The 13279-nt window shown below is 41.5% G+C and overlaps 1 protein-coding gene across 4 annotated transcripts in view; it reads right to left on the minus strand.

Moving 5' to 3' along the window:
* The window catches only part of LOC106578950 (cGMP-dependent protein kinase 1), a 236517-nt gene that overhangs the window by 42111 nt on the left and 181127 nt on the right, over positions 1-13279 (minus strand). For all 4 annotated transcript variants that reach the window (XM_045702415.2, XM_045702414.2, XM_045702412.2 and 1 more), the window contains exons 6-8: positions 12213-12290; positions 11947-12041; positions 2164-2229 (exon numbers count right to left, since the gene is read on the minus strand). In XM_045702415.2, the coding sequence (XP_045558371.1) occupies positions 2164-2229; positions 11947-12041; positions 12213-12290 (239 nt within the window). The remainder of the gene's footprint in view (positions 1-2163; positions 2230-11946; positions 12042-12212; positions 12291-13279) is intronic.

Consider the following 13279-nt stretch of genomic DNA (forward strand, 5'->3'; position numbering starts at 1 on the left):
AGTGAACAGCTAAAAGAGTTTTTATATATATATACTAACTATTTTATCAATGTACCAATCGGGCTTCAGGAAGAAGCATAGCACAATTACAGCAGCCATGAAGGTTTTAACTGATATCACTGAAGCCCTTGACAAAAAAACAGCACTGTGTCTCACTTTTTATTGATCTTTCTTTTGATACAGTTGATCATGCTATACTGAGGCAGAGATTGTCGAGCGTAGGTCTTTCGGTGCATGCAGTTGCATGGTTTGCTAACTATCTGTCTGATAGAACTCACTGCACTCAATTTTATGGGCTCGTGTCTGTTAAATTGTCTGTCTGTAATGGTGTGCCCCCGGGCTCTGTACTTGGTCCCATCTTATTCACTATTTATATAAATAATTTAGACAAAAATGTGCAACTTCACTTTCATGTTGATGATACTGTTTTTTATTGTTGTGCCTCGTCTCTCACAAAACCTTTCCAGAACTCGCAAACTTCTTTTTATACTGTTCAACATACCTTGTGTCAATTGAAGCTTATCCTCAATACTGACTAAACTAGAATAATGGTGTTTTCTAAAGCAAGAAATAGACCTCTGAACCTTTCACCTATTACTACCTGTCAGAGCAATGAGATTGAGACTGTAATCTCATATAAATATCTTTGAAATTTAATTGATGACGACCTCTCTTTTAAATTGCATATTCAACAACTTACAAAAAAATGTAAGCTGAAATTGGGATTTTATTTTAGCAATAAGGCCTGTTTTTCTTTTGAAGCCAGAAGGAGGCTAGTATCAGCTACATTTATGCCTTTCCTAGACCCCCCATATTTTATATATGAATGCTTCCGCTCAGTGTTTGAGATCAATTGACACCCTGAGGTGGCCATGGAGCATCGAGATTTATTTTTAACTGCAAAACCCATAAGCATCACTGCACTTTATATCCCAGGGTTGGCTGGTATATAAAGTGCACTTGTAGGCTCAGTCATTGGTGTACTTTTATTTACAATGGCATTTTGTGTTTACTACCATTTTTTTGGGGCATTTTTATTGTTCAGAAATGTGGTGGGTACTCTCTTTATTGTACTCTGCGCCATCGGCTTGGAACGCCTTACAAAATACTTTTAAACTGGAAGAACTTGTCCTGATTGTTGTTTTTAAATCATTGATGAAGGATTTTAAGGCTGATTCCCTGACCAGTCTATGTTTTTAATTTGCTGTTTTAGGATATTGTTATACTCTTGTGAATTCTCTGTTATTTTATTAGATTACCTGTAGTTTTTAATCTTAATTGTGTAATGACAGGCTAATACTCTAAAGGCTACTACTCTACAGAATACTACTACTACTCTACAGGCTACTACTACTACCCTACAGGCTACTACCCTACAGGCTACTACCGTACAGGTTACTACCCTACAGGCTACTACTACTACTCCACAGGCTACTACCCTACAGGCTACTACCCTACAGGCTACCACTCCACAGGCTACTACTTTACAGACTACTACACTAGAGGCAACTACTACTAAACTACAGAATACTAATCTATAGGCTACTACACTACAGGCTACTACTCTAGAGGCTACTACCCTACAGGTCAAGACACTACAGGCTTCTACTACTACCTTACAGGCTACTACCCGACAGGCTACCAATCTACAGGCTACTACCCGACAGGCTACTACTAGTACCCTACAGGCCACTACTCTTCAGGCTACTACTCTACAGGCTACTACTACTATTCTACAGACTACTACTACTATTCTACAGACTACTACTATACAGGCTACTACTACTACCCTATAGGCTACTGCTCTATTTAGATATTGAATACTGCACTGTTGGGAAGAGATGCAAAGCTTTCAGTAATTTACCAAAGTTACCAGAATCTTCAGTGATTAACAGAAAATCTATGCCAATCTTTTTATATCTTTAGTAATTTATCCTTAAATAACTTTAAAAAAAAATCATATTGTCCATGAGTTTCTAGAGAAAAAAGCCTAATTAATGAAAAAAATCATCTAAGATACCAAAATGCGGGTAGTTTATTGGTAAAGTTCACTAGTAAAGTGTCCAGTAACAAACCTCCCTTTACGACCCTACTGTTGGGAAGGGCAAGCAAGTTAAGCATTTCACTGTACTTGTGTAACAAATAAAACTTGAAACTACTTACTCTCTGTCAATGACCAGGCAGGTGACAGCTTCAGCAGCGATCACATTAGCCGTCCTGATGTCCTCGCTGTGGGGACACAAAGTGACAACACATCAGTCAAAGGTATACCCACATTCATGTTGGGTAATATTCATGTTAAATTCTAGTTAGATTAAGCATTAAGGGAATAATGTTTTCGAAAAATGTGAATACAGAATTGCAAACCTACCATTCAACACATCCTATAAATTGTAAATAGTAATGATCGTAATCTCTACAGTTATCTATGCTGTCAGTGGAATCCCCTTCACTGTAACCTGAAGAAGTGTTTCCCCAATCACTTTAATCTGTGTCAGTGGTATCTATAATGACCTGCGATCCACCTGTGAAAACATCAACACACACACACACACACACACACACACACACACACACACACACACACACACACACACACACACACACACACACACACACACACACACACACACACACACACACACACACACACACACACACACACACCAGCTCAACTGATATTAGTCTGAGGGAGAGAGAGGGTCTTCTCCTAACTGATGCTTGTGAAAGGTCACATCCAGCAGCTGTGCAGCATGATAATTACAGTGAGGTGAAAGAGTTAATAACACACTGTCCATCAACACAGAGGGGATGGTACTATAGAGCTACAACACATTGCTGAAAGAGGCTATCTATTGTAGGTTTTCCTGAGCATAGAGTACCAGTAAATTGTTATCCCTAAAGAGCATCAACTGCAAGATATAAGTAAGAGACAAATATACCAGGGGACCACTTCCGAAGACTATTAGACTAAGTTCTTATTGGTGGATGCATGTAACTTACTGTATATCACAATACTGAATGGGGGATGCCCAGATGATTTGAAGAATGAGAGGGGAATATCCAGCCCAGGGTAACAAATGAGCCCTCTAATAGACAGACCAGGGAGACCAGCTGTGATTTCCCCCACAGCTCATGGACGAGGCAACAATTCCCTGGACTTCACAAGAACACCCTGGGATTCAAAAGGCTCAGGCTGAGGTGGCCATTTCACACAGATTACATCACAGTTGTTGCTAGCCGACCACCCACCTAGCCTTACACATTCATTTCAATGCTTCGGTACACAGCTGATATCTGTAAGGAGATACCTCCCAACGAGGGAGTAGGATGCCATTCTTCAAGCCAATTAGCACGTATTATGGCAGGGAGATGGAAACATCTACAGTACACTATAGACTACAGCTGCTATATCACCAGATACCTCCCAGTGAAATGAGAGGAGAGCTTTCTAGAGATAGGATGCCACATATCATTGCAGGGAGAGAAAAACATATCCCACATCAAACATTATATAACTACTATGAGCTTCGAGGGAGGGCACTAGACAGGGAAATATTTTTATTTATTTAACCTTTATTTAACATCGGCAAGTCAGTTAAGAACAAATTTTTATTTACAATGACGGCCTACACCGGGCAAACCCGGACGACGCTGGGCCAATTGCCCTATGGGACTCCCGATCACGGCCGGTTGTGATACAGCCTGGAATCGAACCAGGGTGTCTGTAGGAAGCCTCTAGCACTGAGATGCATTGCCTTAGAGAGAGAGAGAGAGAGAGAGAGAAACATAGATGCCGGCTAGATTGAGCCAGGCATAGCCATGCTGCAGAGATCAATTTGAGCCTTAGTAGACCATGCCTTCACCGACGCCAATCAACTACCAGTGAGAGTGCAGCCTGGAGGAAAGGTTATGGTTGTCAATCTCACCGGAAATGTGTGCACAGAACAAAGACTAGGGGGAAATATAAATGCCATAGGCATTTAAGGCCTCAGTTTATCACAAACCAGCCAAGAGAGTCCACAGATTAGGAGAGATGCCAGGAAAAACAAAGGCTTTGTAAAGTAGCTTATAGCTGGTCAGGCTGCTCATGCCAACTGCCAAACTAACTCCGGCGAAATTAGACATTCACTCTGCTGACCAGTCTGCTCTCTTTGGCTCAGTAGCTGGAAGGCTCTGGCGATGAATTGAGCACTGATTGGTGCTAAAGATTCTTGGGCAAAGTTCAGGCAGGTACTGTATGTGTACCCATGTGTGGCTGAGAAGGAAAAAGAAAGATGTGTGTGTGTGTGTGTGTGTGTGTGTGTGTGTGTGTGTGTGTGTGTGTGTGTGTGTGTGTGTGTGTGTGTGTGTGTGTGTGTGTGTGTGTGTGTGTGTGTGTGTGTGTGTGTGTGTGTGTGTGTGTGTGTGTGTGTGTGTGTGTGTGTGTGTGTGTGTGTGTGTGTTTGAGAGAGAGAGAGAGAGGAGTCCTGACATCTCCCTTATAGCCAATAATTAGCCTTAATGTGAGGGACATGGTGTTTTGTTTAAAGCAGATATGAAAGTCCACTTAGCATACAACCTCCTCCACATCAAAGCCTGTAATCCACTTAAAACCATTTAACCACAAGGACTATAGTGCTGTCCTGTCTGTAGTCAACTCTTCACGACTCACTCCCCTCCTCCCCCAAGGCAGCTCTAGCATGCACATATCACTAAAGATCAATGTCAGCATCTTGGGTAAACAGCACGGCCCCTTTCTCAAGCACTGATTGATTTGCTAAACACAGTAATAATGGAGAAGACTGTGCTAATTAAGACAAAGGAGAGATCAAAGGGAGAGAGGCAGATTAGGAGATACAGCGTCTTTCAAAGTCTAACTAATACACCACCATAGCTCATTATGTCCTAGCTGTTCAGGGCTGTGACTGCTACTCTGGTGAACATCGAAGCAGCGTATAACAAGATATCCTTGTCTTTGTTTGTTGTGGGGGAAAAAAACAAGAATTGTAATGCTATTAACTAACGAGAGGACACCCCAGTGAGATACAATACATTTATTGCGTTTTCCAATTATATGGACAAAATTTCAATTATGTATTTAGTCTAGCAACAAAACACATACAGTTGAAGTCGGAAGTTTATAAACACTTAGGTTGGAGTCATTAAAACTCGTTTTTCAACCACTCCACAAATTTCTTGTTAACAAACTATAGTTTTGGCAAGTCGGTTAGGACATCTACTTTGTGCATGACAAGTAATTTTTACAACAATTGTTTACAGATAGATTATTTCACTTATTATTCACTGTATCACAATTCCAGTGGGTCAGAAGTTTACATACACTAAGTTGACTGTGCTTTTTAAAAGCTTGGAAAATTCAAGAAAATTATGTCATGGCTTTAGAAGCTTCTGATAGGCTAATTGACATAATTTCAGTCAATTGGAAGTGTACCTGTGGATGTACTTCACGGCCTACCTTCAAACTCAGTGCCTCTTTGCTTGACATCATGGGAAAATCAAAGAAATCAGCCAAGACCTCAGAAAAAACATTGTAGACCTCCACAAGTCTGGTTCATCCTTGGGAGCAATTTCCAAACGCTTGAAAGTACCACGTTCATCTGTACAAACAATAGTACGCAAGTATAAACACCATGGGACCACGCAACCGCCATACTGCTCAGGAAGGAGATGCGTTCTGTCTCCTATAGATGAACGTACTTTGGTGCGAAAAGTGCAAATCAATCCCAGAACAACAGCAAAGGACATTGTGAGGATGCTGGAGGAAACAGGTACAAAGTATCTATATCCACAGTAAAACGAGTCCTATATCGACATAACCTGAAAGGCCGCTCAGCAAGGAAGAAGCCACTGCTCCAAAACCGCCATTAAAAAGACAGACTACGGTTTGCAACTGCACATGGGGACAAAGATCATACTTTTTGGAGAAATGTCCTCTGGTCTGATGAAACAAAAATAGAACTGTTTGGCCATAATGACCATCGTTATGTTTGGAGGAAAAAGGGGGAGGCTTGCAAGCCAAAGAACACCATCCCAACCGTGAAGCACGGGGGTGACAGCATCATGTTGTGGGGGGGCTTTGCTGCAGGAGGGACTGGTGCACTTCACAAAATAGATGGAATCATTAGGAATGAAAATTATGTGGATATATTGAAGCAACATCTCAAGACATCAGTCAGGAAGTTAAAGCTTGGTCGCAAATGGGTCTTCCAAATGGACAATGACCCCAAGCATACTTCCAAAGTTGTGGCAAAATGGCTTAACGACAACAAAGTCAAGGTATTGGAGTGGCCATCACAAAGTCCTGACCTCAATCCTATAGAAAATGTGTGTGTCAAGTCGTGTGTGTAGGTGGCAGGGAAGTCAGGCACAGGAGAAAGAAACTTGGTGTAACTGGAGTAGTTTATTAAAGTAAAAACAAACTCCAAAACCAAAGTACATAATAAAATAAACGTGGGTACAATAACCCGTCGTGCACCAATCCAAAAACACAAGCACATAACAACAAACAATCTCTGACAAGGACATCAAGGGAAACAGAGGGTTAAATACACAACATGTAATGAATGGGATTGGAACCAGGTGTGTAGGAAGACAAGACAAAACCAATGGAAAATCAAAAATGGATCAATGATGGCTAGAAGACTGGTGACGTCGACCGCCGAGCACCGCCCGAACAAGGAGGGTCATCGGCTTCGGCGGAAGTCGTGACAGTGTGGGCAGAACTGAAAAAGTGTGTGCAAGCAAGGAGGTCTACAAACCTGACTCAGTTACACCAGCTCTGTCAGGAGGAATGGGCCAAAAGTCACCCAACTTATTGTGGGAAGCTTGTGGAAGGCTACCCGAAACGTTTGACGCAAGTTAAACAATTTAAAGGCAATGCTACCAAACACTAATTGAGTGTATGTAAACTTCTGACCCACTGGGAATGTGATGAAAGAAATCAAAGCTGAAATAAATCATTCTCTCTACTATTATTCTGACATTTCACATTCTTAATATAAAGTGTTGATCCTAACTGACCTAAGACAGGGAATTTTTACTAGGATTAAATGTCAGGAATTGTGAAAAACTGAGTTTAAATGTATTTGGCTAAGGTGTATGTAAACTTCCGACTTCAACTGTACAATCTATCAAAACTAATTCTGTTCTCATTATTATGCCTTAATGTGATTCATAATTGTATTATCTACATTATTCAGTAGAACGATACTAAACTGTCTGTTTACACCTTCAGGTTTTATATTTAGTTACTATACTTGATCTGTTTAAGCTTTCATGTACTTTTCTTTCTGAAAAACAACAGAAGCTATATAAAACTTTTAAGTTGCAGGTATTTGAAAATGTCTACGTTGGTCAGTCCAAATTGCTTTTTAATTCTGTTATGGAAATAATTGTATTTCCTAATTATCAAGTAATTTACGGTTCCTATGCATTTAGTTTTCAATGTGGGCCAATTTATCGGTGAATTCTGAAAAGCTATTCAAGGATTGTTCCAAAGGGATGTGCTTTTAGGGAGTGATATTGGTCCTTGTAGGATCTGTTTAATTTTCTTCCATGTCATAATGTTGTTAACTATTAAGTTGTTAACGTGCTTAGCTCCATCCTTTGAAAACAGACACATGAGAAGATTCTGGGGGAAAGCATGCACCTCTTCAATATGTACCCATTCTTTCTCTTTAGTGCATTTAACTGTACGTTGAAAGTAAAAGCCTTGTGTTGCGAGTTAATACAACTCCAAGTCTGGAAGGTTAAAACCATCCTCAGTTTTAGGGACATGTACAACTTCATTTATTCTATGAGTTTTATTTCCCCATATAAAGTCTTTTATGGCCGAGTATATATTTATTATTTCCCCATATAAAGTCTTATGGCTGAGTATACATTTATTATTTCCCCATATAAAGTCTGTTATGGCCGAGTATACATTTTCTTAAGAATGTATTTTATATCACAAAATGTTGTTCTGAAACCTTTTGGACATCAGAGCAATGTTGAGGGAATTCTATTTGAGTCAGAAAAATGATATGATGGGTAAGATATACAAAACTTTGCAGAAAGCCTATCCAAATGACAATCTATTTAAACTATTGGAACTGAGACTTAAAAAGAACTGATGGAGGGAGTGTTGGAACATAACAAACGAATATACAGTTAATGAACATGTACAGTTAATGCAGTATAAACTAATGTACAAAATGTATTATGCAAGAGACAAAATTCACAAATTCTACAGCACAACGTCAGAGTCATGTTTAAGTGTAAAACTAACAGTGACTCAATGACACATGCCTTCTGGGAGTACTATAAAGTCCAAACGTTAGGACAGTGGATGAATCAAATATATTATTATGTAAATATAAAACAAAACAAAATGTGGGCTGCAGAGAGAAACAAAATCGTACAATTTTAAGACATATGGTACAAAGTATTATAAGCACTGGAGATATCCAAAGAATGAAGAAGGAGAGATAATGTTATTGTGAGATTGGCAGGAAGGGTGTGGCTATGGTGGGAACATGTGGGTCTGAGCAAGTGTGATATCATGAATGTTTGTTGAAATTTAAGTATGCAAATGTTAAATTGTTGTTGTCAATGTATGTTTTATATTGTACATACAACTTAAAAAAATTGACCAAACTTCAGACTGTTGCAAATGTTAGCTTGGCCCATTGACTGTCCACCACTGAAGCCACCATAGCCACCTGAGGGCTGACATAGCTCGAGGGAACACCAGGAGGCACTGTCTCTTTCAATCACAGCCTGACACTGGGTTTAATAATCCCTCCCTGATACTTTCACCTCTCTCCTCTCTCTCCTCTCCTCACTTCTAATCGGAGCTGGGAGCAGGTCACTGTGCCACAAAACCACTGTGCCTATCCCGTAACTGCCTCCAGTCAGCCAATCAAAACAGCCCGTAGACTCCTAACTGACTACTTTATTATATAATGGGTGGTTAAGGACTACTTCTCAGCTTTATGTCCCAAAAAATTTACCATTCTAAGCACTCGCTTTCAGGAAAATAGTTTAATGCCAAATGAGGTGACAAGAAAAGATTTGGTTTGAATTTGTTTACTTCCCCTTTGTACTTATTCTACATGAAATATCTGAATGGATATTCTGCTGCAGCATTAAAACATCCTTTTCAAAAGTGATCAGGCCAACACCTCATGTTAGAGTTTGAGTCTTCTCTTGCCCAGGAGATGATTAAAAGCCGAGAGGTGAGCTTTTCTAAATCTCACCGTTCACTTTCTACTGGCCTGAGGAGAATGCTTTACCTTCCGTCATGCCTGTGAGAGCTTCTAGTCCAGTCCATTTCCTGTCTAATAAAGACAGCTTAACCTGCCTTAACCCTGACTACTTCCTTTGTTAACACTTCTCTCCCCACTGGTCGTCACGACTCCTGGAATCAATAACGCTCCTTCAGCGGTCATGGCCTCCTGTAACCCATCATATAGTCTAATCCCTCCTTTATAACGGTCCTCACACTACACTGACTCAAAGACTGTCTGTCTGACTGTGTGAAAGAGGGAGCCCCAGGTCTTCATTAATTGACTTTACCAGTCAGTGTGATAGCTGCTGCTTTCTACACCTCAGGACCAATGACCAGAATAACATTGTTCCACAGCTATACCAGGACAGAGAAGAATGGCTGAACTTCAGGTAGCTATCATGTCAAGGGAAGAGCTTTTGTTAGGTTAACACAGTGACATGAAACAATTAAAAACAAAGAGTATTAATAAAATTGGAGCCGATTTGCAGAAAACCTTTTTTCTGTCACATTCACTTTTATCATTCATCTGTACTGTACTGCACATAAAGTAGGCTTGCTTGTATAACTTTACATTATAATGCAGTACTTCATCATACACCCCACCTGATCTACAGATCGGACTCTTCCACGATACTTCCTCTCTTCCCCGATACAATCTCTCTTCCACGATACAACCTCTCTTCCACGATACTACCTCTCTTCCACGATACTACCTCTCTTCCACGATACTACCTCTCTTCCACGATACTACCTCTCTTCCACGATACTACCTCTCTTCCACGATACTACCTCTCTTCCACAATACTACCTCTCTTCCACAATACTACCTCTCTTCCACAACAGAATCTCTCTTCCACAACAGAATCTCTCTTCCACGACACAACTTCTCTTCCGCGACACAACTTCTCTTCCGCGACACAACTTCTCTTCCGCGACACAACTTCTCTTCCGCGACACAACTTCTCTTCCGCGATACTACCTCTCTTCCGCGATACTACCTCTCTTCCGCGATACTACCCCTCTTCCGCGATACTACCTCTCTTCTGCGATACTACCTCTCTTCTGCGATACTACCTCTCTTCTGCGATACTACCTCTTCCACGACAGAAACTCTCTTCCGCGATACTACCTCTCTTCCGCGATACTACCTCTCTTCTGCGATACTACCTCTCTTCCGCGATACTACCTCTCTTCCACGACAGAAACTCTCTTCCACGATACAACCTCTCTTCCACGATACAACCTCTCTTCCACGATACAACCTCTCTTCCACGATACAACCTCTCTTCCACGATACAACCTCTCTTCCACGATACAACCTCTCTTTCACGATACTCTCTCTCTTCCACGATACTACCTCTCTTCCACGATACAACCTCTCTTCCACGATACAACCTCTTCCACGATACAACCTCTTTTCCACGATACCACCTCTTTTCCACGATACCTCCTCTTTTCCACGATACCTCCTCTTTCCCACGATACCAACTCTCTTCCACAACAGAAACTCTCTTCCACGATACAATCTCACTTCCACAATACAACCTCTCTTCCTCAATACCACCTCTCTTCCACGATACAACCTCTTTTCCATCCACGATACAACCTCTCTTCCACAATACAACCTCTCTTCCACGACAGAACCTCTCTTCCACGACAGAACCTCTCTTCCACGATACAATCTCTCTTCCACGATACAATCTCTTCCACGATACTAACTCTCTTCCAGGATACTACCTCTCTTCCATGACAGAACCTCTCTTCCATGACAGAATCTCTCTTCCACGATACAATCTCTCTTCCACGACAGAACCTCTCTTCCACGATACAATCTCTCTTCCACGATACTAACTCTCTTCCACAATACAACCTCTCTTCCACGACAGAACCTCTCTTCCACGACAGAACCTCTCTTCCACGATACAATCTCTCTTCCACGATACAATCTCTCTTCCACGATACTAACTCTTCCACGATACAACCTCTCTTCCATGACAGAACCTCTCTTCCATGACAGAACCTCTCTTCCACGATACAACCTCTCTTCCACGATACAACCTCTCTTCCACGATACAACCTCTCTTCCATGACAAAACCTCTCTTCCACGACACAACTTCACTTCCTCGACACAACTTCTCTTCCACGACACAACTTCTCTTCCACGACACAACTTCACTTCCTCGACACAACTTCACTTCCTCGACACAACTTCTCTTCCACGACACAATCTTCTCACGCAATAGTGCCTCTTTCCATGGTCTCTACCAGGTCAACAACATACAGCAGCGGGAGGAATTGGAATATGTGAACAGCTGAACTTCTCATCACTGCATACCTTAAGTGGTATGCAGTGATGAGAGGGATCTGAGAGAGGCTGCTGACTGTTCTGACATGGTGGGGCTCTTCAGACACACAGTGAGGTGGCCTAAAGAGAGCACCTTTCCATCAGAGAAATACACCTGGTCACTCTCCCTCTATCACCCTATCTTTTACTCTCTGCTTTCCTCTCAGTCCTGGTGAAGTGATATTGATGTTTCATACTAATCATGTTACATATTCCACCAACTTTCATTCTATTGTATTGGAGGAGATTAGAAAGAAGTCGTTTCCCCTTCAGTACTGCAAATCTTCATATTATGGACCTTTCCACAGACAAGAGTAACCAACTTACCCCTGCAGGGCTTTCTCCCCAAACCAGTCTCCTTTGCCCAGGCCTCGCAGGTACACAGGCATGTCATTGGAAGAATCCTCCCTGGTGACGTTCACCTGTAAGGAAAGGCATCAGCAGTCATTCATTGCTCTAATATTGGAGCCTCCTTCTGACATTGAACTAACCTCTACCGTAATCACCGTAGTAGACAGGCCTTGGCTAGCCCCACTGACGCCGTGCACCTCTAACATTAATACATGCACCTCTATTATAAAAAGGTTGGTCACCTTTCCCTTGCTGATGATGAAGAAGGTGTCCCCTCTGGCTCCCTGTCTGATGATGTACTCCCCGTCCCCGTAGTGCGTCTGAAGAGAGAGGAAGAGAAGTGTCACTCAACACTGTCATGAATGGTCCGAAGAGACCTGACAAGAGTCCTCAGCGTCAGGCGCGCAACCACCATGTTGAATCATCACCAGTCCCCCAATGTAGAATGGCCTTTAGGAAAATAGGACCACTGTGTACACAGACCACGTACTGTCAGATATCAGTTGCGATGTTGAAAATGATACATAATATTTTTCTGAATGAAACGTCCTGCATTTGTCAGATTGTGACCATCACTCAGTGAGGGAAGAGAGTGAGTGAGTAGGGGGATGGGAGGGGGACAGAGACATAGGGTTGCTGCTGCTTCATGTCCATCCTTGGCAGCAGGGATCAATATGTGAAGTGTTTCCAATAATTACCGCAATAATGATCCCATTTTTTATTAATACTGTAGAACTTTGTTCTAAAGCTGTATCGGTGCCCATTGGGCGCAGTGATTGCAATATATTGGCTATATCCAGGAAAGCCAAAGTTCCAAAAACTGGGCGTAAAATAGTGTATAAGAGATTATACAAAAGATTTAGCTGTGACTCCTATGTGGATGATGTAAAAAATATTTGTTGGACTGATGTGATTAATAAGTAGCATCCAGACGTTGAATTTGATACATTTATGAAATTGCCTCTTCCAATTATTGACAGACTGTTAAGAAACTGACTGTTAGAACTGTTAAGGCTCCATGGATTGATGAGGAATTGAACAACTGTATGGATGAAGGAGATGGGGTAAAAGGAGTGGCTAATAAGTCTGGCTGCACATCTTACTGCAAATTGAGAAATGATATGACTAAACTCAACAAAAAGAAGAAACTTTTATTTTATTTTTATTTAACCTTTATTTACCTAGGCAAGTCAGTTAAGAACAAATTCTTACTAACAATGACGGCCTACCCTGGCCAAACCCTAACCCAGATGATGCTGGGCCAATTGTGCGCCACCCTATGGGAATCAAACCAGGGTCTGTAGTGAGA

This window comes from Salmo salar, chromosome 19 (genome assembly GCF_965601325.2).
Source record: "Salmo salar chromosome 19, fSalSal1, whole genome shotgun sequence".
Lineage (NCBI taxonomy): Eukaryota > Metazoa > Chordata > Actinopteri > Salmoniformes > Salmonidae > Salmo > Salmo salar.